At 41.1% G+C, this 27,751-nt stretch overlaps 2 protein-coding genes across 2 annotated transcripts; one reads left to right on the top strand and one right to left on the bottom strand.

The window, feature by feature from the left end:
• Positions 1-1,044: 1,044 nt before the first annotated feature.
• Positions 1,045-26,499, bottom strand: LOC121588180 (ubiquitin-conjugating enzyme E2 H). Its single transcript, XM_041905901.1, has 3 exons — positions 26,410-26,499; positions 26,208-26,308; positions 1,045-1,958 (listed from the first exon to the last, which is right to left on the bottom strand). The coding sequence occupies exon 3, from the start codon at positions 1,886-1,888 to the stop codon at positions 1,340-1,342; it is 549 nt and encodes a 182-aa protein (XP_041761835.1). The 5' UTR covers positions 1,889-1,958; positions 26,208-26,308; positions 26,410-26,499; the 3' UTR covers positions 1,045-1,339.
• On the top strand, positions 4,542-5,032 carry LOC121588820. The gene is made up of 2 exons (XM_041907253.1): positions 4,542-4,683; positions 4,768-5,032. The coding sequence occupies exons 1-2, from the start codon at positions 4,542-4,544 to the stop codon at positions 4,980-4,982; spliced, it is 357 nt and encodes a 118-aa protein (XP_041763187.1). The 3' UTR covers positions 4,983-5,032.
• Positions 26,500-27,751: the final 1,252 nt, after the last annotated feature.

Raw genomic sequence — 27,751 nt, forward strand, 5'->3', positions numbered from 1 at the left:
CGCGACTTTGATCAGTGCGCGCGGTTAAAACGACCTTTTGTATTGTGTTGTACGTAGCGTGCGCGCCAAAATTGTAAGAGTGCGCGGAGAGTGTATGTGGGTGTGTGGGGGTGGGGGAGTGAGATAAAGAGACAAATTTCACTGCACATCAACACATACATTCTCACTGCACGGGTTGAACTGCGAATACTCAGTTCTGAGATAATATACTCGAGCGCTCGCGCATAAGTGCAAGCAAGCGCGGTATAGAGGATAGAGGGAGAAAAACGATTATTTTGCTCCAAGCTTTCTACTTTTGTTCCGTTGAGCATATGATATATATGGTATATGGTATATGGGTCCAACAAACTCCGTGGTAAACCAAAAACTCAGTGGTACCCAAACGAATGACTATCATAGCAGATCTTAATTACATACTGTACGACAGATAACAAGAATCGAAGCGTTGGGATAAAATCATAGTAATCATTGTAATCATTGTTTTGTACTCCTCGAATTGCAAATTCTTCTTCTTAATTAGAACGAGAAATCAATTTTATCATTTGTGAAACCGGGTGAATCAGCTAGTAAAAAATAATAATTTCTTATTTTGTTGCACGCTCTGCAATTTTTTAAATTTTAATATTACGAAAAAATACCAACAAACAAAAATTGGTAAACATGAGACATAAATGGGTACCTTTAAGACAAAAATTGGAGCTCACTGTTAAAAATTGACGCCATTGAGACAAAAATTGATGCGCACTGTCAAAAATTTGACGACAACGGCTGTAAATTGTAAAAAAATCATACCTTTTTTTATTTAACGCATTATTTTTTATTTAAAAAAAAATCACCAAGAATATTTCAATTGCAAAAAGTGGTAAAAACTATTGCGCACGAATTGAGCGCAATTGCACCTATCAAAATGGGTGTCGAATCGTGTTTGCAGTCGCAGTTGTGCTGTGATCGTGCTCAATTTAGAACGGCTTTTAGTACTGTTAATGAGTGCGTCTTCATGACGGATTGGAGAATGTTTCTTTCATATAAAACAGCTGGAATGTAGCGCGATAAAGCCAGTTAGAAATATACTCTTTTTTTACTATTTTTAATTAAGTTTTTCACACACGTAACTAAATTTAAGAACTAATGAACGCTACTATGAAAGAATAGTTTTGAAATTTTATTTCTAATCTTCACAGAAAAATTATTATGATCGAGAAAATAATAACCTTGCTAATATGTAATGTACCTCGCATAGCTAACAAGTGACAAATTCCAAAAACATGAATAATAGTTGATTTTTAAGGAAAATTAAATTACTAACACTTCTACTAGCTCTGTTTAATGATAGCCGACGTTATAACTCCATATCCTGTGCCTCGTCTTCGCTGAAGTCAGACATGCTGCTTTCACTATCAGAACTTTCTGTTGGATCTTGTTCCCGCAGAGCTTCTTCAGTAGCATATCTTCTGACATAATCAGCTACTTTCTTGCGATATTCTTCAGGTTTATGCAGGTACATTGCAGCTGCATCACCGTTCAGAGGGTCTACTGGATTAGGATACGTAAGTAGTTGGGGTAAGAACGACTCAAAAATATTGGACAAATCATATAATGCTGTCCAAGCTTGATTGATAACGTCCAGACAAACTGTTCCTGATACTTCGTCAATATTTGGGTGGTAGATTTTGTTGATAAATCCGATACTTGGTGATTTAAACGGGTAATGTTCCGGTAAATGAACACGTACTTTCCATACGCCTCCTTCGTATGGCGTGCCTCGTGGACCAAAAAATTTTACACAAAATTCATTCAAACCACCAAGAATAGTGACTTCGTGTTTACTTTCTATCAATTTGATGACATCTGTGTCCATACGGCGTTTGCCTGCACTTGGAGAAGACATGTTGTGTGACGCAGGGTAATGTTTGCTTTCCAATAACGTAGCTCTATTTAGCACGAATGCTAATATATCCCTGGAAAAAATAGAGAAAACACGAATATATAATAGTAAAATATTATTAACATTATTGTCTTATAAACATGTCATGTTTAGCGAATACAACGAATGCCAATATATTCCTGAAGAAAATACATTAAAAAACACCAATATACAATACTAGAACAAATAACATATATCTTTTATCTTCTTCTTTCTATGTATATAAAATTCATTGGTCATGAATGGTGTTTGAGGTAAGCAACCTCCGACACGGCTGGATAATTTTCAACGAAACTTTGGACACACCTTATGGTGGTATGAGAAAAGGTTTTAAGACTTACATCATTTTCAGATGTTACACTAAACTTAATTTAATTTCAATTTTCTAATCCCCTACCAAGAGCAATATTGCTGTTATTGTACTGTCTTTCTTTGAGTTACGCGAATAATTCGTTCCGGAGACATTCGCGTAAGTCGAATATCACGTTTTAAAGCCAAAATCTACTTAATGTATAATGATTTTTTATTGAATTAAGTCTATTTATGTGATTTATCACTAATTTAATACAATTCGAGTAGAAAATGAGGTTATTTGTCTTTTTGGTGATATAAACCTTTGAAAAATTGCAAATTATTTTTCATTTGAAGATTGATGGAGATAACCCAAATGACAATCAGACAGCATATCACTATAACGAGCTCGATGACAGCTTGACGTTTCCATACTGAGACGCTGCCTTTGGCTGCATCCCCCATACTGAACGAGCATTGTTTTTCTCATCGCCATCGTGAACTACAGAGGTTTGTATGGTGAGCATTCTGGCTAGCGCCAAATTTTCTAATGAGACGATCTGGCGCGCTTCATTCCCGCTTGGCAAAGAGTAACTCATTTTGATGCCTCTCGCTACCCCTGGCCTTAGTTTTAAAGGAATCTTGCGACACACTCGCACTCCACTACCCCATCCCATGGAAAAACGCTCCCACCATCGAGGTGTTGACCAAAATTTCGCTGTGTGCATTAGACACACACTCGCACTTCTCCACCCCTCCATAGCCGATCGCTCCCACCGTTGCGAAGATGGGAGAATTTTTGCTCTGAGCGTGAGACCCTGAAGCGGAAGAGATGACGCTATGTGTAAATACGATCATTATTCGATATGGTCAAAATGCGTCGATTGTCGTTTCATTTATCTGGTAATGATGTTTTCACTTCATCATAATTTTAAACGTTCACAACTAGGCTGATAACATTATTTTAAATGTAAATCAGAATAAAATCAATTCATTTGACGTAAAATAAATTCCATTATACTTTATTTTGACCATATGATCAACACTTGTACATAGTGCCATTTACTTTGTGTTCTTCACTCTCGCGCTGTGTTGTGATCGTTCGAAACTCATTGCCAGAACGAATGCAAATTTCATTTGGGAAGGATCGATGTCGGAAGATGCAGTGAAAATTATGAAATATTAATAGAAAAGTGATTGAGTAAATCGTGAAAGATGTCAACGCAGGCGTAAATGCAGTTTGTTTTGTTACATGATCTATGGGTAAGTGCATGCATAAGAAGAAGAATCTTCCTAATGATGTTTGTGTTCTAACAATCGAACAGCTTTTAATGTTTGTTTATTCTTCTATTATTTTCCATCACACCTAGCTATTTCATTACCAAAGCTCCTGATAACAGATCAAAGCAGATGAATCGGGCATACAGAGTCGCCGTTTAACTTAAAATATCTTCGTGATCGGTAAGTTTTAAATAGTAGTAGTTTTGTTCACCATTCTAATGCTCGATTTATCTTTCATTCCTTAGGCAAACACATCAAACAGCATGTTTTTTTCAACAGCACGCACCATCGGTGGAGCAAGCAGCTAACGTTTTGTTCGCCCAGCACGCACCATCAAGTATTGCTTTGTGAATAAAAAACTGCACACTTACTGTCGGAATTTTCTGGATTTTTTTGGTCGGGCTACGCTCGCGGGAATGGTGTGTCCGTTGAGGAGAAGGAAAGAAAGGGTGGGAGTGAGGATTAACCAAAAACGCGGCATTGAGAATGAGGGGAGGTGTGCTCAATGCTCACGTTGGGACACTCACGATGCTTGAAATAAAATGTTAACAAGCATCGATTTCAAGCATGCATGTCGCGCGACATTTTGCCAAGCGGGTTGATTGGTTGAGATGCCTTACCTCATGATAGTGAGGTCGGATTTTGGATCGGCTGCCGATCTTGCTCATGTGAGTTGAACTGCGTGCTACATGGTGAGGTGTGGGGTTGTGTGGTATATGTGGATACATAGATTCAGGTATATGTGGATAGACATTCAGCCGCGGTATTTTAAAACGCCAAAACACTTGTTGTTGACGAGACTACATGTGTTGCTCTGCGAATCATTTTACGTTTATCTCGAAATATTCTATAACGTTTAACAACTTTAGGAGTGATAAAGTTATAAAAAATTGCTGAACGAATTTACGTTGCGCCAAAGCTAAAAAATTGATTTTTCTCACCGAAAATTTGTTCAACAAAGCCAAATTATTTTGAACATTAAAAGATCCGTAGAAGTGTTGTTTTTTTTATTTGCCATTTCAAACTGAAGATTTAGTCGTCAAAAATGTTCCCGAAAAAGTTAAAGCGAAGTGGACAGCTTTATAAAAAAGCCGAGAAACTGGAAGAGCAGTTTGAAAAAGAGTGGGCATTGCAAAATGATCCTGCCAGACCCAGCAGCCAGCCAGCAGTTGAGCAATCTACCGAGGGTATTTGCTTGACTTATTATGGTTTTGCTTGATTTAAATCAATAAAAAAATCAACTAACATCTCTCCCTATTGTTTAATTGTAGATGTTGCTATGAATGAACCCTGTGTAGGTCCTGTGGTATCAATGGAAGAGGAGTATTTGGACGAAAACAATAATGATGACGAACGTGCTAGCGATGAAGGATCCATCCATACCGAAGATACTGATGGCGAAGAGTATTTAGAGGAAGAGTATTTGGAGGGAGAGTTTTTGGAGGCAGAGTTTTTGGAGGAGGCGAGCGTGGAAACTGATCCATAAAGCGCGAAGCTACGAGACTCTTTGCGAACATGGTTTATTCGCAATAAAGTTACTCGTAACGGGAGTAATAGTTTAATAGGCATACTGCGAAAAGCGTCTTCTCTTTCTGCTTTTTCATCTCTTCCACAGGATGTTAGGACATTACTGAAAGCTCCGGTTAACGTCAGCGAGCAGATTACTAACATTCCAGGTGGAGGTGAAATGTGGTACCAAGGCGTTGAAAGTTGTTTTCAACATTATTTTCGGTAAACTATTTATTGTTTAAGCAATCGTGTAATACCTTTCTAACTTAAGTATTTTCTTTTATTTTTATTCAGTGATGTGGACGTACTAGAGGATGTGTTTGAGCTGAATCTTTCAGTGGACGGAATACCAATATATAACCGCAGCGCAATACAGATGTGGCCAATACTAATGCAGTTGCACAATATGCCGAATGTTCCTGTTATGGTGGTTGGAATATTTTGCGTCACTTCTAAACCAAACGATGTTGAGCCTTTCCTGAGACCTTTAGTGGAGGAACTAAATAGGCTACATGATCACAAAATGATCCTAAACGGCAAAAAATAACTGTTACGGTTAGAGTCATAATCGCTGACTCGTCTGCACGCGCATTTGTTAAACGTGAGTGATAGTAATCCCTCTTTTTATTTAGTTTTAATAATGTGTATGAATTTCGTTGTACAATTTTATTGCAGAAGTTTGCTACTACAACGGAGTACATGGATGTTTAAAATGTAAATGCTGTGGTACTTCCCTAAAAACACCATAAAAAGTTATTTTCGAGGATACAACAGCTCCACCAAGAACAGATAAGGAATTTAGAGAAGAAAAACCCAGTTCTACAGGCCATCGAAGAGGTAAAACCCCTCTTACAGATCTAAAAAAGTTTGACATGATAAAAGGTATAGCTACGAGCAATTTATTACATTTAATACAGTTGGGTATTGTTTTCAAGCTTCTGCTAGGCTGGGTCGAAGGAGCTCTTGCCCCCTTTAAAAAATGGTGCAAGGAAGACATACATGAAATATCAGAAGAGCTTATGAGTATACTGTTGCCCACAGAAATTCATAGGAAGTTTAGGTCCCTTAATTATCTTCACTTTTGGAAAGGTACTGAATTCGGTAGTTTTTTACATTACGCAGGTATAGTTGTTTTGCAAGATAGAATAGGTAGACGGCATACGAACATTTTAAATTATTATATTGCGCTATAACTATATTATCATCATCATCATTTAAGGATCAGTGGGAGTATGCTGGTACATTGTTGAGGAATTTTTTTGAGGATTATAGTGTTGTGTACGATCGCATGAGCCGGTCTCATGATACAGTCGTCAACTCGTACGACTTAACAACATGCCCGTCATGGGTTCAAGCCCCGAATAAGACCGTGCCGCCATATGTAGGACTGTGACTATCCTGCTATGGGGGGAAATCAATAAGTAACTGAAAGCCAACCCCACAAGTGTGTTGGCAGGCCTTGACCGACATCGGTTGTTGAGCCAAAGAAGAAAAAAAAAGAAGAAGTACGATCGCATACATCTAGTGAGTAATGTTCTTCTTTTGCTTCATGTATACGAAGAGGTTAAAAATTTAGGCCCTCTGACAACTTTGTCGATACATTCCTGTGAAAATATGTTACAGATAATCAAACATAGTTACGTAAAATCTGGCTACCAAAGTTTGCATCAAGCGATAGGAAAAATTATATTGTTGCGAGACATAGACACTGCAGCACAAAGAAACCAGGAAAGTATGACGTATCCTACACTTAAAGTAAAAAAGAATGAGACAATTTTGCAAGTTAGGTAAGGATTTTTGTTAAGGAAAATTTTTAAGGATTCTTGGTTTTTAACAAAAAGAAATATCATAGTTAAGTACGAAAAAGCTATCGAGGAATCAGGATCAGTCTTTGTACATGGGTATCCTTTGGTAAGACGTTTACAAGCCTTTACTACTCATATTGCCTCCGATAAAATCTATAACTATATTGGATACGAAAACGACATTTCAACAACGCTTCGATCTATTCATATAACGGATATTAAATGTAAAATGGTAGCAATTAAGACAATACGAACAGGAGCTAAAGTACATTTTACGCCATTAATACATACCTTAACATAAAAAGCCTTGGTTAGGTTAATACGGTTAAGTAGGTTAAATATGTTAGGTAGGTTAATACGGTTAAATAGGTTAGGTAGGTTAAGTAGGTTAAGTAGGTTATGTAGGTTATGTAGGTTAAGAAGGTTAAGTAGATTAAGCTATAGATCATAAGCAACCGAGTAGACCCGGTATAAGGTCGGACTTAATCCAGAGGCAGAATTAAATTCTCTGGGCAAACAACTCTGGACAGAAGATCATGTCACGTGAATCATTCATCCTGTTTTTCATATCTCCTTTCGTCATGTTTTGATCCAACCACTGATATATCTTAACTTTGTAATCTTCGTCTCCTATTCTTCTATAACTTCCTATTCTTTGGTTGAAATCATCTAAATCCTTCTTATTTTCTAGTTTCCTAAATCCCTCAGGGGATTCGTTTTTCCATCACAAACTACACTGCTTAGCTTTTCAATATAAACTTGTAGTTGGAAAATGCTTTTCGATTGTTTAGCTATCTTTTCTTGAAATAGATTTTGGCTTTCTTTGATCTCTAAAATTTCTATTTTTTGTTGGCTCAATTCGCTAAGGGTAGAGTTTTGTGTTTCTTGAATTTTCCTCAACATTTCCATTATTTCGTTTGATGCGGTAAATGTTTTATCACTTGCTTGCCCTTGCTGCTCTTCCTCATAGGGAATTAATTTATCCATAAAATCATCTATTGATGAAATAACTTCCTCGCCTTCCCGTCGCAGGCGTTTATTATTTTGCTGAATATCCATGTTCCCTAAAATTGAAAGAAATTTAAGATATTATACCAATTTTTCGAAAGCGCTCAAGTTCACACTCCGTATACACACCTGTACAATTTTTAAGTTTGGTTTTGTTCGTCCTCTGCTTTTGTACCGCTCTATACAGGATGGTAAGCAAGTCCCGAGATGGTTTCACGCAAATGATGGTGGAATACCAAGACGGGCGTACACAGTTCGATTCGATCGAGCGATGATGTGATGCTAAAACTATAATGATCTTCTCTCTCACAATAATCTAAAAATTCGCTCTTCTTCTCTTCTACAGCTCTCTCCACACGATGCAGAACGCCTTAGAAAACAAGTGCCAATATGGATCCTTGACATACATATACATAATACACAATAATCCCATGTAGCAAAATCAATATCTCAAGCAAGATTAATATAAAATCATGATCAATTTTTTTTGCCCTTCCGTTCAAGGTGTTTATTTTAATTTCATCTTGTTATCAAATCACCTTGTGTCCCGCATACTCCGGTTCTCATATTATCTCACTTCTCACTCTTCACATCTCATCACTGGGTCGCCTCGCGATGAGAAGATCGGATTTTGATTCAATCCGAACCAAAATCCGATCCTGTCAAAAATCTGTCATTTTTTGGCCAATTTTTAGGGGGTCCCATTGTCATTTTGGAGTTATACTAATTTGACATATAAACTGTCAAAAATAAAAATTAAATCATCTCGAGAATATACTGTACAGTCTGTTCTCGAGTTACACGGTTATCGACTTACGCGGATTTGGAGATACGCGGTTTTCTAAATTTGGGGGCCTTTCCGTTTTAAGCTCGTAGGCTAAAATTTCAGCCTATCAGCTGTTTGCATTGTAAAGCAGTTTTCGAGCAGCTATCTAAGTGGGTATAATATACAGGTGGGCTTATCCCAAGGTGTATGAATTTAGAAGACAGATTTTTATCGCTTCTGTTTCTGAATGAAGATTTTAAGAGTGTTTTGTGTATTCGTCATGCCTTCAGAAAGCTTGTTTGAACAAAAGTTTTCACCCGTCCTGTCAAAAAGTGATATTTAAATTTGGTTATAAAAACAAGCTATGAGACCACCTGGACTACATACACTTTTATTCTAGATACCACCACGTGATCTCTTTAATGCACCTTGGGATAAATGTAAACAAACCCGTGTTTTCGAGCAGGTACTCGAATCTAATTCTAGCTTTGTGGCTAGAATAATCTAGACTGAAAATTGCAGGCTAGTTTTTTGTGTGGTTTTGTATGGAGTGTTTACATGATTTCAGCCTCCAACTGTCAAACTCCATACAAAAAACTAACTAGAATCGTGAAGGCCCCCTTTGACAGATTAAATGTCAAATCGGTACAATTTGCTTCAAGTTTGTTATAAATTGCATTTTGGCTAACAAATGGAAACCGCTTAAAAGCCAGAAATATTAAAATTTTCTGCACGAATCCTATCAAATAAATGATAAAGTGTATAAATGTACTAAATAAAAAAGAAAAAATCCGAGTAACCAATAGTATTTTCAAAGTTGGTTTATTATACAGGTGGGCTTATCCCGAACAGACAGCCGTGCTGTAGAAAAATGAAAACGAAATGACAGGAGGGGATTCGATCATTTGCTGATGTATGCGTGTGAATTCCAATGGCTGTTTTGGTTTATGTGTCGTAGTGTGTGTGAAAAACTACGTATCACAATCGAATCCCCTCCTGTCATTCGATCGTCCAATATGGCCTTTCCACCACACCTATAAGCCCACCTAGTCCCTATACCCACTTTGAGTATTTTAGTAAAAAAAAAGTGAAATTCGACTTACGCGGATATTCGAGTTTCGCGAATTTGTCGGGAACGCAGAAACCGCCCGCTGCGCAAAGCGACGGAAGAAATCATGGCGTTCGGAGAATTTTATCATGCCTTCTTTTTCCCTCCAACGGCAAATTTGTCAAGCAGCTCGTCGAGCTTCCCGTCCCTGGCTCTGCCTCGTACCCCTCGCCTGAGCGCGCTGTCGAAGGTTTGAATGTGTTGGTGCATCAGACGGCCAATCGCTGTCAGCCGTCGTCCGTGCTTTTTCCCTCCATAGCGCCATCTCTTTCTCGCGTGTGGTCAATGCTCGCGAGCTGTTGTGGCGCCTAAAAATGCCGTTAACAAACATTGCGGCGATGAAGTTGCATTTTCACAAATAAAACCAAAAAATCGCAATGAGTTCAAACACTGCAATATAAAAATGACTAAGGAATCGCTAGTTTACGCTGGAGGGTTTGCTGTGCAACGCGCTGAACCCTAATTCGCATTGACACGTTCAGCCCGGCGCTGATTTTCATCAACTTTCCGTTCCGCCAGCATCAAGAACGCAAGCTGATTGTGAAACCAGCATCCTGGAAAGTTCACTGGTAGTCCCTGGGACATGTCATCGTGCTGAACGTGTTAAGCATTAAGCATAACTTTCTTACCCTAAGCTTTTGATTTCGTATGCTGTAGATTACATAGATATCCTGAGCCATCTGCGCAAGGGTGTGAGTGTGCGTGTGTGTGCAAAACTGTCGCCGAATCTATGCTCTTCCGGAATGTTATGATCGATCGGTCAAAAAAATGAAGGAGTTCATGACAGTGGCAGAGTAGAGAAATCGGGGGCCCTAGGCGGAAAGACGAGTTGAGGCCCCTGTAAATGGTAGCTGATGACCGGGAGGAGGGGGTACTGGCACACAGCTGTTGGGAGATTGAACAGTATACTTAAATTGCCGGCGGATGGGGGGGGGGTGGCCATGGGACCCCAACGATCATCGGTCACAGGCCCTAAAATTGTTGTCGCCATGAGGGGGGAGGGGAGGTGCAAATGGTTCTCTAGCCACGAAGCCCCAACGACCATCTTTCCGGGGGCCCTTGTCGTTAATACTCTGTCCACTTGTACACATACGGCATACTACGGCCTAGAGATCATCGGCGACCGCCTAGTCCGCCTATCGTTTGATCAACCGCTGGTTCATGACGGTGTTTTTTATCGTGGAGGTGCATCCTTCCCCCTGCCTGCAGCGTATGCATCGAGCAGATGACAGTGTGGCAGTATGCAAGTTACCCGCTGGATAGGAGCGGTCGCGCGGCAACGCCATCATTCCTCACATCTTAACAGCATGCCCGTCATGGGTTCTAACCGCGTATGAACCGTCCGCCGTAGCAAGGGCTGACTATCCGGCTACGTGCTACTCAAGACCTGAAAAGGCCGGCATGAGCGCGTTGGCTATTACGCCAATAATAATAATAATAAGAAGAAGAACTTAGCATAGCAGTCCACACTCGGGGAAGGTTTTTGTTTTGACTTTGGTGCTGCCGGGTCTACCGCTGTGGCGCGACAAATGCACGGAATGCACTCGACCAAAACATGAACCGATCCGAACCCATTCCATGGCATTGCCGGTCAATCGGCGTCATGATAACTACTCCAAACCAACAAGCCATAAGATTCTGGACGGACAGGTGCAGCACCATACGCGCACCGTAATAAACAAATCCAGAATCCTCTTTTGTATGGATTCAATTCAAAATGTTGTTTCCACTTGCGTCCGCTAGCTGAATTAGAAATAAATGTGCAACAAATCACACGCACGTTTGCTTAGATCGTGTGTTTTTTTAATACCCAACAGCAGAGCCGATCATAAAGATCGTGGTGCCAATCCGATAGTTGTGTTGTCTCTCAGGTAGCGAGATCAAAAATGCATGGACTTTGTAGCCGCAGCGGATGAAAATGTACGCATCAGAATCAAATAGTTTTTGGAATTCCAAACGCACGCACACACACAAACACACAAACACGCGCGCTCAAACTCACACACACACACACGCACACATGCATGAACGCGCGAACGCCAGCACGCACGCACTTACGCACGCACACACACACGCTCGCACGCACGCACGCACACATGCACGTACGCGCGCACGCGAGCACATACGCACGAAAGCGCGCACGCCAGCACGCACCCACGAAAGCGCGCGCGCGAGCACGCGCCCCCGAAGTCGCGCAAGCGATCACGTACCCTCCACCAACCCCCCCCCCCCCCCCCCCCACCATCCCGCACGAGCGAGTACGGCTACCTTATCGGTAGAAAGGCTGGTTAAGCTATCATGTAGCGCATCCTCATCCCTAGTGCCGGGTGGGGTGGGGGATCGCGAGATGATAGAATGAACGGTCACTTTCCCCGCGCTGTGTGCGTGTATGAGACGAGACCCGAAAACGCGAACAGATTTCGGCACATTAAAAAAAATTATTTTATTGCCACTATACACTGTGCTACATGATGCTTAGAAGGTCGTTGAAGCATCAAACATGTTCAAATTAAAAAATATTAGATTAGTGTTAGACGTTCTCCTACGCTTGTTTTAAATAGGCTTCTTACCCTCAACTGGCAGGGGCATCGAATGGTCTCATCAGCAGCGGCACGAAATAAAATAAACCATCAATACGCCGATAACACTTTGAATCCCAATCCAGCTTCTCCCGCATCGTCAAGGTCACACACAAATTAATAAATGCTAACATCCACCAATAACAATACACAACCGCAATGCACATATATGAATCAACGCATACACCGCAACAGCCTATCAGCTGGCGGCGGAAGGCACGGGCTGAAGCGCAAGTAAGGCAGGGCAGGGTGAGGGAGGGAGAAGCAGCGGACGAAAAAATGGGTGCCAATATTTTTAAATTTTTTGACCGTTTTTTTTTGCTCTGCCGCCATAAATAGTTCGTCCATTTCGCCAACAGATGGCGCTAAACTTGCTCGACCCAGCGGAGGAATCGCTGAAGTCCAGCGCGGGAGACCAGCCAAAATCTGCGCTGGCCATTTCCTGCGCTGGAAACTGCTCGAATTTGCGCAGCGGCCCACTGCGCAAATTCGAGCAGTTTTCAGCGTAGTTTTTTGCGTCGTTTTGTGTCAAAAAATACGCAAAAAATACGCTAGACTTCAGCCAAAACTACGATAGCCAGCGTATTTATAGCACTTTTTAGGTGCGGAACGAGCGCCATCTGTTGAAGAAATGGATGAACTATTTCAGACGGCGGAGCAAAAAAAACGGTAAAAAAATTCAAAAATTTTGGCGCCCATTCTTCCTCCTCTTCCTCTCACTTCCTTTCCCCACCTTGCCTTGCCTTACTTGCGCTTCAGCCCGTGCCTTCCGCCGCCAGCTGATTGGGTGTTGTGGTGTATGCGTTGATTCATATATGTGTATTGCGGTTGTGTATTGTTATTGGTGGGTGTTAGCATTTATTTATTGTGTGTGACCTTGACGATGCGGGAGAAGCTGGTTCATTTTGGGATTTAAAGTATTATCGGTTTATGGATGGTTTATTTTATTTCGTGCCGCTGCTGATGAGGCCATTTAATGCCCGTGCCAATCGAGGGTGAAGAAGCCAATTTCAAACAAGCGTACGAGAACGTCTAACACTAATCTAATATTTTTTTATTTGAACATGTTTGATGCTTCAACGACCTTCTAAGCATCATGTAGCACGATGTATAGTGGCAATAAAATATTTTTTAATGTGCCAAAATCTGTCTCGAGTTTTCGGGTCGCGACACACACACAACGCGGGGAAAGTGACCGTCCACTCTATCATGCCGCGATCCCCCTCCCTCCCGGTGCTTTGCATGAGGATGCGCTACAAGATAAGCCAGCAATTCTTCCGATAAGGTAGCGGAAATCGATCGTGCGTGTACGCGCGTTCGGGGGAGCGTTCTCGCGTACGCGCGTGCATGCGTGCGTGCGCGTGTGTGTGTGTGCGTGCGGGAACCCCAAAACTGTTTGATTCTGATGCGTGCATTGTCACCGGCTGCGTCTACACACTCCATGCATTCTCAGAAAACGCACTGTACGCTGCCCGATCGATTACCGCTACGATCGAAGCAAACATGCGTGTGATATGTAGCACATTTCTTTCCAATTCAGCTAGCGGCCGCAGTGGAAACAACATTTTGAATTGAGTCCATATAAAAGAGAATTCTGGTTTCCCAAGCGAAATTTTTCGGGGATAATGAACACAAACTCATGCCATCTCTTTCTATTCATCAGCCCTACTCTCTCACACGCATCGATGAACTTTTACACATCTCTTTGTTCATTGTACTATATTTGAAGGGTTTAAAAGTGATAGATAACAATTCATGTTCATGAACTAGTTATGGTCAAATGTTAATGGTGTAATGTTTGTACCATGGTCGACCTGAGTTCAATTCCATTTTTATTGTTTTTTTTATGATTTAAAGTTTTATTTAATTTTTAAAACATCCAGCTCCAATAACTTCGAACTCATTTACTCATTGCTAGAAATGCGTGTTTAATAGTTAATCTGTTATTTTTATTGTTTTATTTATTTCTTTTAATTCTTTTAGTATCAGTACCCCTTCATACAAACAAACCAGTAAATAGCACGATAATGAATAATAATATGGTGGCGCAACTGGCAAAGTGATTCGAAGTAGAACTAGCGATGTGATTGGTAGCATCAAGGATGAAGCATGAGCATGAATTGGAACATGAGTGGAGAGAGTGAATCCGAATGTTCATTTCTATTTTTAGCTCTTTTTTCATGGGTTCATCTTTCACGTGTGTTCACTATCCCCGAAAATTATCTGTATTTCGTTGGTCTTTTCGGGGATAATTCGTTAACGAATTATCCCCGAAAAGACCAGCGAAAACCAGCGTGGTCGGGAGCTTGGGTTGGTTTATTACGGTGCGCGTAAGCTGCTCCACCTGTCCGTCCAGAATCTGGCGGCTTGTTGGCTTGGAGTCGGTATCATGACGCCGAGCGACCGGCACTGCCTTCGGCTCGGTAGGTTCATGTTTTGGTCGATTGCATTCCGTGCATTTGTCGCGCCACAGCGGTAGACCCGGCAGCACCAAAGTCAAAACAAAAACCTTCCCCGAGTGTGGACTGCTATGCTAAGTTCTTCTTCTTTATTATTATAATAATTATTATTATTGGCGTAATGGCCTACGCGATCATGCCGGCCTTTTCAGGACTTGAGTACCGCGTAGCCGGATAGTCACCCCTTGCTACGGCGGACGGTTCATACGCGGTTAGAACCCACGACGGGCATGCAGATGTGAGGAATGACGGCGGTGCCGCGGGACCGCTCCTATCCAGCGGGTAACTTGCATACTGCCACACTGTCTCCTGCTCGATGCATACGCTGCATGCAGGGGGAAGGATGCACTTTCACAATAAAAAACACCGTCAACACCGTACAAGTGGACAGAGTATTAGTGACAAGGACCCCGGAAAAATGGTCGTTGTGGCCAAGTGGCTGGAGAGTCATTTGCCCCCCCCTCCCCCCTCATGCCGGAAATAATTGTAGGGCCTGTGACCGATGAGCGTAGGGGTCCCATGGTCGAAGCCCGCGCCCGCCGTCAATTTAAGTATGCTGTTCAATCTCCCAACAGCTGTGTGCCAGTACCCCCTCCTCCCGGTCATCAGTTACCATGTACAGGAGCCTCATCTCATCTTTCCCCCGATTCCCCTAATCCGCCACTGTCATGAACACCTTCCTTTCTTTGACCAATGAATCATAACATTCCGGAAGACAACACAGACTTTCCAGTATGCCGGTTGCACGATCAGCTTGCGTTCTAGATGCCGGCGGAACGGTATGTTGAGGAAAACAAGCGCCGGGCTGAAGGTGATAATGCGAATAAAGCGTGAGCTAGCGATTCCGTAGTCATTTTTACATTGCAGCGTTTGAACTCATTGCGCTTTTTTGGTTTGATTTGAGAAAATGCAACTTCATCGCCGCAATGTTTGTTAACGTTTTTTTAAGCGCCACAGCAGCTCATCAGCATTGACCACACGCGAGAAAGAGATAGCGCTATGGAGCGAAAAAGCACGGACGACGGCTGACAGCGATTGGCCGTCTGACGCACCAACACAACTAAACCTTCGACAGCCCCCTCAGGCGAGGGGTATGAGGCAGAGTCAGGGACGGGTAGCTCGAAACGCTGCTCGACAAATTTGCCGTAGGAGGGAAAAAGAAGGCCTGAGAAAATGCGCGAAAGGGCATGATTTCTTCCGTCGCTTTGCACAGGGGGGGGCGCGTAACTCGGGAACAGACTGTATACAGCTCTTTGACACTCGGTGTTAAGTGCAGTTTACACTGGTGTAAAAACCCCGCAAGCAAATTCGAGCAGTTAAGAGCTCGCATGGGGCCTCGCAATCGCGATAGCTATTTAGCGCTGGTATATGGGTATAGATATTCCCCGATATACGCAATATTCAATATATGTGATTTTGGTTTACGGTGTGTTATAAATTTGACAGTTCTTTGAGCAAATTGTGCAAATTTGACAGATCAAATGTCAAATGCAAAATAACTTAGATCGAATTTCAAACACCATTCCAAAAGGTACAGGTATTCCTCGATCTGTCTATTTCCTCGCCATTCACGATATACGCAATTACGCTAGTTGCGATTTGACTAATTTGATACATCAAATGTCTAACTCAAAATAAATTCCCTTTTGGTCGAATTCTAAAAACAATTTTAAATCCCGTGTGAAACCGGGTAATTCAGCTGGTATTCAATAAGATAATCTTTAAAAACACATTTGACGTGTAAGGAGAAATACGACGCACCAACACCACCTAAAGATTTTTTTTTTATCTCATTGTCTGAGTACAAACGGCGCCCACGAGCCTGCTCGCGCCCGCATGCAGAGCCGATAGCAAATGGTTCTATCATCACCATTAACACTCGGTTTACGGGCGTCTGATTGAAATTGTGAATCGTTTAACATGTTTTGTTTTCCATAAAAATTGTCTGCAAAATGTTAATTTATTGTAATAGGCGTTATTGCTTCACCGAACGCATGAACCGATATATTTTCGATGCAACATTTTGACCGATGTTCGCAGGAGTTTAGAAAAATACGAGGAATAAGTTAATCGAAAATACCGTTTGAGGACACAATATTTCATTCCTACATTTACTTTTGTTGAAAAATGTTGCAGCTTAACTAGATAATTGCGTATTTGCGAGTGCGTGGGATTGTGTCTGAAGAAACGTAGCTTGACATGATGTCATATTGCGTTAAAAACATTCTGATTATGTGTGTTATCATGTGAAACAGCGTGCGTTCACACTTGGATAAAAGCTAAGGTTTGCATGGACAGCAGCGCTTGTTCCTCGGACGAGAACGCAGGTGTGCTGTTTGATGAATATGAATGCGACAGCGGTACGAAATGGAAACGCGCACAATAGCAATGAACTCGGCATTCCCTCACAGATGATTCTCCAGTGCACGCCATTGAAAGGCCTACGTGCATCTCTGCGTTGAACCTCGTGTGTGCATGGCAAACTTTGCGCGTGCATTTTGCAAGCGCGCTGGTGTTATTTTCAATGCGCGTTTTGTTTCATGAGCGCGGCAGTATTCCGTTCTCGATTTAAATGGGTAGACGCTCACTCGCTTACTCATCGATAGTTTTTATCCATACGCTTTTTTCGCTGCTCGACAATGATGTGATTCATCGCGTATGAAAGCAGAACGCAGGCAGTGCACGGCATCAGTCGTGTCCAAGTTTTTAACCAGTGCGTTCTGGACGGTCCATGCAAGCAAGTTTCGAAACAATGGGCCGAGGTAAACATTGTACCGACTATCAGCGCCATATCATAAAGCGAGTGGCGGCTGCTGGCATTAAGCGCAAAACGATCGAGTTCGTGATGGAACGATCGCGCACATTTGTGGCAAACGCGCTTCGGACAACCGAAACGCGCAAGTCACCCGGACGTCCTCGGAAGACCACGGCGGAGGAAGAGCGTAAGATTGTAATATATCGAAGAAACACTGATCGTGAGGGCAGTGGTCCTGCTAATTACAACAAAAACCTAACCCAAAATACAACAAAAACTACTAAAAATCTATCCGAAACGACATACTTGTGACACAAACACACACACCAATACACACTCAAACATATTCACACACACATAAAAACATACAAACACGCACACTAACACACACACACACAAATACACACCACACATAAACCTGTCCCAACTGGTGCATGGTGCGTTGAAAAAATAAATGCCCTATCTTTTTGTCCGTTACTGTATAACACATATGTAGCGGAATTTGGGGCAACTGTGCCACCTTAAGCATTTTAAGTTATAACTCACTAAAACGTGTTTTTCAAAAGCTGATTTAAATCTCATAACCATTTTACATCTATTTCTTCACTTATAAATGAGTTTCGCTAGAAAAAAGTGCAAACAAAACAGTTTTTGAAGCGTTTTAAAAAGGGTCCAAAAAGACGTTGTTTTTTGGGCTATGGGGCAAGAGTGCCACTCGTATGGGGCAACACGGCCACCTGGTTAAAATAACCGTATTTTTTAGATAATTGGAAATTATTACGTTAGTACCACTAGTGTATGTATTCCTACATGTCTTGAGTCACCCTTTTCATTACAAACTGTATCGCAATATGGGTTGTTGCTGGTCTGTTTTTCCGGAGTATAATCCGCTCGTAAAAGCGCACCATACCATACCGCTGAACGCTAAAACAATGTTTACATTTTTGACAGCTCGCGCCTGTGAAAGATGGTGGCACACTTGCCCCAAATAGAGATGGCTATTTTGCCCCAAAAGTTGTAACTTTTTTTAAATTGAATTTTTCAGTGACAAAAAGAAAGTTTTTTCAATTACCTCCACAAAAAATTCACGTTTTCTCAGCTATACGGTGGTGTAAATATTTTCTCGATTGATTGTTCGCATGATTTTTTAGAGCTTATTTGGTTGGATTAAAAAATTATAATATTCTGCTCAATTTTGAAACTCAATATGAATCAGTTCAAAACAATGGGAAATATCGATTGGTCTATATGAAATTCGGCTCAGTTTACCAAGTCATTGGAAAGCAACCAAATGTATACACAATTAATCATTGAACTAAAGTTTTTAAGGAAAAATGCTTGGTGGCACTCTTGCCCCGTATGGCACACTTGCCCCAAATTCCGCTAGTACCTGAAAATCTATGAAAGCTATGAAAATAATTGTTTGTGTTTAATAAATCAATTTGTTGAAAATCTACATCAATTGTCAAATGAAAAATAATTTGCAATTTTTTCAAAAGGTTTATATCACTAAAAAGACAGAAATAGAGTAATTTTCTACACGAATTGCATTAAATAAGTGATAAATTACATAAATAGACTGCGAAATCGGCAATGAGAAATGCAATGAGAAATTCATGTGGGCACTTTTTTTGTCAGTGTGATTTTGACTAATTTGTTTTCTTTTTGACTAAATATTTTTGGTGTTGATAAACCTTTGATTTTTTTTATAAATTTTTGATTGCACATTTAAGAGCATAGAATGAAGATTGTTTAAAAAAATATAGCACAAAGATAGCTTCATTTTTAACGAAAAAAAAGACAAATGTAAAAATGTAAGTAGTGGTCACTTTATTTTGCCGGCCACTGTATAGCACATGACCAAAGAGATGTGTAAAAGTTCATCGATGCGTGTGAGAGAGTAGGGCTGATAAATAGAAAGAGATGGCATAAGTTTGTGTTAATTATTATTATTATTATTATTTATATTATCCCCGAAAAAATCGCTTGGGATGATACTCACGAGCAGAGTGAACTATACTATAAAAATTCGATCGTTCCGCTTTGTATGGAGAAAAATCCGCGACGCATTGAACTGCGGAAATTGTCGAATATCAGAAAAATGCCATAAATCAAGATTGATATTTTTGAAAAACGTTATGTAAAAGAAAGTTGATCAATTTTTTGATTATTTTTCAATATTTTGGGTGATAATAAATCATTCATTAACGTTCTTTCCGAATAAAAAAATAAATAAATAAAATCATTCTTTAATTATTTAAAAAAAGGGTTTACCTACGCTAAATATTGAACTCGATGGGTATCGACTTCATGTAGGGGTATAAAATAAATAGTTATACTATCAGTTTTACGTGAGCGCCTATCGATTTTTTTCGATCGTAAAATGGTGCTGAGGCCTTAATATTACAAACTCTAAGTATATAATTATAAATTTACGAAAAGTAAGAATCTAGATTGAACAAAAGGTGTTTTTAGTATATTACTTCAGTATTTCAAAGATTACATTCCGACAAATTGGCGGGTTCAGAAAACCTAGAATGAAATAAGGTTTTGTGGCGATTTGACATAATGTCATACGCGGCTTTCGATAACTTCATAATGACATGCCAGCTTTCGAAACTTCAGTCCCACGCAACCGGATATATAGTCGTCAGTCTTTCCTACGGGAGGATGGTCTATATTAGTTGTGGGAGCTCGGAATCGGACCTACCCGATTCCGATTCCGGAGCAGATTCCGGAGTTGACTCCCGAGCCGATTCCGAAGTTGACTCTGGAATCAATTCCGCAATTGACTCGGGAGTCGATTCCGGAGACGATTTTGGAACCGATTCCGGAGTCGGCTCCGGAATCAGAATCGGTTCCAGAATCGGAATTGACCTAGGAATCGCAATTTGTCCCGGTAAATGAATTAAGTTTTACTCCAGAATTGGAATAAGCTTCGGAATGAGAATCAGTTATTGAATTGAAATGAGAAGTTTTCAGAAGCGAAATCAGTCCGGGAATCTCCATGACAAAATCTCTCCAAACAAATAACAAACGTACGCAATTGAGGAATAGATATAGTTTCTTAGTCTAAAAATGCAATAAATAAAATTTATATTTCGAACGGAATTATGATTCAATACCTTTATTTTCTCATTGCCGATTTCGCAGTCTATTTATGTAATTTATCACTTATTTAATGCAATTCGTGTAGAAAATTACTCTATTTCTGTCTTTTTAGTGATATAAACCTTTTGAAAAAATTGCAAATTATTTTTCATTTGACAATTGATGTAGATAATCAATCTTGGGTTGTTAACGATCCGTTCAATGATCTCAAAAGAACGATCTGATTATTAATGAAATTTCAATATCTTCAATCATCCAGAGCAAATACGTTTTACTCTGAGAATTTTTTAATCACTCTAAAGAAGCATATCTACTCTGCAATAGGATGGGATCCGAAGCCCCTCGAGGGATAATAGAGGCTCTCTCATCCAACTCCTATTCCGACATGTCCTCGTCGTGCAGTGGTAAAGTGTGCCACCACATATCTTGGGTACACGGGCTAGATCCAACCCCTTGGGCGGATGGTGGCATATGGCGAACCAGGAGAGGGGTGGGTATACCAAGAAACCGGGTGCCTGAACGTCGGGGGGGCATCCCGATGCTAAACAAAACGGTCACGTGGGCGCGGGGCCAGTCACCCAGTCCCATGTAATACCAGTCTACGGAAAGCCAAAGGAATCATCGAAACGGATTCAACGATACCGACCCTACGCAATGCCCCCGGACTACTCTAAAAATAGGCTCATGGAACGTAAGCACTCTAAGCGAAGCCGGAGCCTTGAAAAAACTTGATGATGCCCTAGCCACACTGAGCATGGACCTTGTAGCTCTACAAGAGATTCGGTGGCTAGGGAACGGTGTGCACAACAGGTAAGTGGTAAGCATTGCTACGACATTCACTACAGCTGCCACGACCGCCACTGCGTGCTCGGAACGTGTTTCGCCGTAAGTCCCCGGTTGAAACCCGCAATCATGGATTTCAAGGCTATAAACGATAGGCTATGCACCCTGTGCATGCGAGACAAATTCTATAATAAAAGCCTCATAAACGTTCACGCCCCTACCAAAGAGAAAGAGGAAGAGGAGAAGGACCTGTTTTACGGCCGCCTTGCTAGAACCATAGATGCGTGCCCCAGGCATGACCTCATAATCATCCTGCGGGACTTCAATGGGATCGGGATGTACCGCCAATACACTGGCTGTCACAGTCTGCATGAGCACAGTAACGATAATGATGGTGATTGGTCCAGGAATCTAGTTGTAGGAAGTACCAAATTTACTTTGGATCAAAGGACATCCACAAAATGACGTGGACGCATTCGGATGGAGAATCCTTCAACAAGATCGACCACGTGTTAATAAGCCGTCGACGACAGTCGAACCTGTTAAACGTCAGAACATATCGAGGAGCCAATATCGATTCCGATCACTACTTGGTTGGCTTAGTGATACGTTGTAGAATCGCCCGCCCCCGCAACAATGGGGGCGGAGAAAACACGCAGCCTCGGCTCAACACGGACTCTCTAAGGGACATTACTGTCCAACAGGAATTCAAAGCCGCTTTAGAAGAGTCTCTACTACCAGAAAATAGATATGAAACTACGAGCGAGAGGTGGAACGTTCTAAAAACAAAAATAATAAACTGTACAAGAAATATACTCCCACCACGTCGTGGCAACACCAAATCTGGCAAGTTCGGCGAAGAATGCAGACAAGTGACCGAACGTAAGAATACGCGGGCATGCGCAGAGGAATACTCGCGGCTCAGACGCGAAGAGAAACGAGTTCACCGCTCCAAGAAGCACACTTTGGAAAAGCAAAACATGCGGGAACTCGAGCAAACCAGAGCGACCAGAGAAACCAGAGAGGCGTACGGACCGACACGAAAGTTTTACCAAGCGATAGCAGGTCACCGAAACAACGTTGTACCTCAGGTAACCTGCTGTCGCAACAAGGATGGAGATCTGGTTAGTAACCAGCCAGAGGTCCTCTCGCGGTGGGCTCAGTACTTTGATGAATTACTCAACGACCAGTTTAACGCACAGCTAGAAGCGCCACTAGCAGATAGTGTCATGCTACTGTCACCTAGCATAGAAGAAACACGAAAGGCTATCCGTCGGCTGAAAAATAACAAGGCACCCGGAACCGACGGAATTGCAGCCGAACTGGTCAAGAATGAAGGTGCACGACTAGAAAACGAGATTCATCAAATTGTTACTGAGGTGTGGGATAGCGAATCGATGCCTTGTAATTGGAATCTCGGCATCATCTACCCCGTATACAAGAAGGGAGACAGGTTGGACTGCAACAACTACAGGGGTATTACGGTGTTGAATACCGCCTATAAAATATTCTCCCTGATCCTTCAGGATCGCCATGTCCCGCATGTCGAAGAGATAGTGGGAAACACTTAAAGAGGATTCCGAAACGGAAAATCAACCACTGATCTGCGCCAGGGGGACGGGCTAGCTTGTCTCCTTTTCCACCTGGCGCTAGAAAGGGCCATCCGCGACTCGAGGGTGGAGACCACGGGAACCATCTTCTATAAGTCAACCCAGATCCTGGCATACGCTGATGATATAGACATCATTGGTCTGCGGCTCTCCTATGTAGCAGAAGCCTACCAAGGGATCGAGCAGGCGGCAGAGAGAGACTCACATACGCCTCTGAGACATGGAGACTGTCCAAATCTAACGAAACCATCTTAGCCGCGTTCGAGAGGAAGAAGCTCAGAAGGATACTTGGCCCCGTATGTATGGAAGGACAATGGAGGAGCCGCTATAATGACGAGCTATACGAGATGTACGGCGACCTCACTGTCGTACAGCGTATCAAGTTCGTTAGGCTCCGGTGGGCTGGTCATGTTGTATGCATGAAAACGGACGACCCAGCCCGTAAAGTCTTTTTAGGCCGTCCACAAGGACAGAGGAGGCGTGGTAGGCCCAAATTGAGGTGGCAAGATGGCGTGGAGGCGTCCGCCATCAAGGCCGGGATAACTGACTGGCAGACGAAGGCGCGAGACCGCGAGCGGTTTCGAACACTCCTGAGGCAGGCCAAGACCGCAAAGCGGTTGTAGCGCCGGATAAGTAAGTAAGTATGTATGTATGCATGTAGGTATATTTACAGAATCTATTCAGAAGGTTTTCTAGCTCCTAATATTCTTCTAAAGTCACATAGATTGAAATGATTGCCCCGACAGGCGGGAAGACATGGCGGTGTATTAGTGTCAGTTGAACTAATTGCTGTGCATTCAATTTACGTAACTAAAAGCCATGCATCAAAATTTTATAACATAAAAAGAAGTATTATAGCTGCATAGAATAAACTAAATAAGACATTTAATGACGAATTAAAATACAAATTGCCTTATAAAATGTATTACCTACCCGTGTAGGTGGTCATAAAGATGAAGGTATTCTTTTGGTCATAGGAACGAAGTTTAAAAAAGGGCAAAATAAAAACAGTCTTTCTCTAAAGTAGTGTAAAGCAGAGATGTGCGGGGTCGTGTTATTCTAGACCAGGGGTATCCAAACTGCGGCCCACGGGCCGCATGAGGCCCTCGAGAGCCTATTACGTGGCGCGTGGCAACTTTGTAAAGGTCAAAATAATTAGTTATTTTTAGTGACTATTTTTGAAGAAAATGAAATTGTAGCTTTTCAGCCACGTGCAGCTTGTTCGGGTCAGGTCTGGTCAATGCATAAGGTTCAATATCCAACCCGAACTCGTAGCACCAACGGATCGGAGTCGCTTAAGCTTTCTTGTACCAACTGAGTATTCGGATCGACCCGAACTCGATGAAACCACGGTTCGGCTTTAAGTGCGACTAACTAGTGCACCCGCTGCACCGACGGTTTGGATACGATTATGATTTCTTACACAATTTAGAATAGTGGCATCTATTGAACCTACTTGTACTTTTCACGGTACGGACACAGCAGGTGCACGTCGACGCGCACATCACTGGATAACATACATGTTAACATACAATGAATGAAAATTTATTGCTATAAAATCATAATGACAACAAAACAGGCACCTAAGCCGACGCATATTCGCAAAAAAAAAATCGCATTGTTTACAATTTTGCTCTTGTTCACATTTTTCACGGTGAAATATTTTTCCGAAAACGCAGAACATTCGGAGAGTGAAACAGTAAATTTCAAATTTTTCGCCCGATTGAAACAGTATACTTAGACCACTTCAACAATATGACATGTATTAAGCTCAACTCAGAATTTCACGCTTCAACACCAGCACTCACAGTCTGACAGTGGCTCCACAGTATGCTTGCAAAATTCCAAAACTCGGTTGCAATACTCCATTATATGATTGCAAACCTCCACAGAATGCTTACAAGATTCCACTACCAGTTTGAAACATTCTCTTAACCCAGGGGCCTCCAAACTATTCAGTTCGCGGGCCGCATTGCTTCACAGATTGTTGAGGGCCATTTTTCCGTTGTCTGTATCTAATGCGAACGTTTCAATTTCGTCATTATAAGAAAATACTAGCATAATATACAAAACTCCTTTAGCTTTCAATTATTAAAGTTTGGTCTACGTCTCTAAAAAGCAACAACTACATTTTCTTTAAAATAATCAAAATAATTAACTATTTATTTATATCGCATGCGGCCCGCGGGCCGTAGTTTGGAGACCCCTGTCTTAACCGATTGAACTGTTCCATTATATCAGGGGTCTCCAAACTTTTCAGTTCGCGGGCCGCATTGCTTCACAATCAACTTTGTTGAGGACCATTTTGACGCTACTTTTAGAATGGGTGAAAGTTCAAATCTTGTTTTAATAAGAAAATACTAGCAAAATACATAAAATTTCTGGAGCTTTCTTTTATTGAATCTTGATTTTCGTTTTTCAGAATTAAAAAAAAATAAAATTTGATTGGTTAGTCAGAAAAGAAAGCTATTTAATTTAACCTTCACCCAGTCATCGCGGGCCGCATTAAAGGCTATTGAGGGCCGCATGCAGCCCGCGGGCCGTAGTTTGGAGACCCCTGCATTATATGACTCGAAACCCTTTATATCCAATAACACATCCTTGGGGTCCATGGCTATCATATATGATGGCATAACATGGCATAAAAAATGTAAACAATCAAGGCTTGGCCCCCAGCGAAACTTAACGAACAGTTGTTTATTGAACTGGAAACCCTATACACTTGCGATTGCACCAGCCTATCTTTGTATATTTTTGAATGTAATGTCACAGCTGTAATCGAAAAGTTACTTCCCATCCTCATACACGGATCAGATTTAAGACATGATCTAAAAGAAGTTATATACGCTAAAATACGGAATGTATCAAGTGGGATGAATTTTGTAGCTATCATTGGAAAGTGACTTGGTAAGCCCTATAATATGACTGAATAAAACAACTCGCTGTCTATGTAATCATCAAACCCATAGCCAGCTTCTTCGACTACCATAAGCTGCACAGATACACACTCGGTCATTTTGACTATTAGACGAAAATAATAACGTTTCAAAGCAAATAATGCTTAGTTCAACATTTCATTGATGATATCCATTAATTGCTAACATTACTTTCATAATTTCACAGATGAACACTACTTCTATCATAAAAAAGTAAATAAAGGACAATCCGTATTTGTTTTCTGCACTATCCTGCGTTGCATTTGTTGTTTTGTTACTTACCTGAATATGTCTAAATTGTAGGCTGAATGCAAACGACGACGCCAGGCATTAATCCTAACACAACATGTAAGGCGTCAGTGACTGTAATTTCATGCCACAACCTAAGTAAGAAAAAAAATAACCGAACAATTGATTTCATAATAAACTTCCAACATAAGCGAAACTTATTCGAAGTGATAAAATTCCCAGAACAAAACATTACCATTAACCAAACAATGAATATGACTTATCTACACAAAACCAGCACCAGAATAATTGTAATCACATATATTGTTCATCCGTGCCCGGTTGATGGAACTCCACGGTTCATAAAATTGTCTTGTCATCAAATAGACAGGGGTTATATAGTCAGAGTGTATGGAAAAAAGGTAAGCCTATAGAAAATTACAGCAAGACCAAGGAGCATTAACCGTAGAGTTGGCAACCAGATTTACACACGTAAGTTGGCAACCGGCATACCCGGGTATTCCACACGTTTTGATGCAAAAAATTAACGATTTTCATAGGTAAACAATGCTTTCTATATTTTAATGCTGTAAGCAAGTAATGCCGACCATACATTCTCTTCTATTTCATTTATTCATTAAGTTTTTTCATTTTATTATAAAAATAACGGTCAAATTGAAATTTCGAATCGCTTGAATTTGACTCGAAAATAAGCACAATACGAAAAAAGGAAGAAGAGAAATGTCATTCTCCATACAAAATGTATGGAATACCCGGGTATGCTGGTTGCCAACTTACGTGGTAAAGTTAAAAAAAATCAAATAAAATACTTACAGGCTGTTTAAAATTACAAATTATGCACCAAAAAATCATAAATTAAAAGTTGGGAGGATACGGAAAATTTCAGGTCAATAAAAGCAATGAATCAAAAGTTATTGCAGTTCGAAGTTGAAAAAAATACCCGGGTATCCGGTTGCCAACTTAAAGGTTAAAAATACCAGTTGGGAAAAACCCAAGGTCGAATATAGAGGAGGTGTATTCTTAGCGTTTGGCATGTTGCCATTTTGAGATTCAGTTTGCCGTCGATATTTGTATACACGCAGCAGCCGCAATATCACGTTGAAAATGCCGATTTATAAAGTGTAGATGCAAAATGCAAGTTTTTAGAGCTATACAAATATTTGTTAAACGAAAATAATTCATTTATCATACCCGTATACCAGCAACATTCGTCGCATTTAACAACTGCCGTCGATCCTGGTTTTGTGCTATTTTCTAAATCCTTGATGGCCAAATGCTAAGTATGACGACACCTCCTTCCTGCCCACTTAGGGAAAAACCAGCATCTTACCAAGTTATAAGCTTAGGTCAAGTTATAAGCCCGTTTTGACAGCTAGGTGGAAGAAGAATCGACGAAGAAAACTGACAGTTAGTTTTCCGAGTTTGGCGAACGCTTCAAGTTCTCGAAGGAAAATTTCCATTTTAAATCACGGGCTGTGTTCTAATAAACTAAAATATTCACCCAAAATGATCTCCACCAAATATTGACCATGCTAAACGTAAACAATCCATCAATACATATGCAAGCGGAAAACCAT

The sequence above is a fragment of the Anopheles merus genome, chromosome X (genome assembly GCF_017562075.2).
Source record: "Anopheles merus strain MAF chromosome X, AmerM5.1, whole genome shotgun sequence".
Lineage (NCBI taxonomy): Eukaryota > Metazoa > Arthropoda > Insecta > Diptera > Culicidae > Anopheles > Anopheles merus.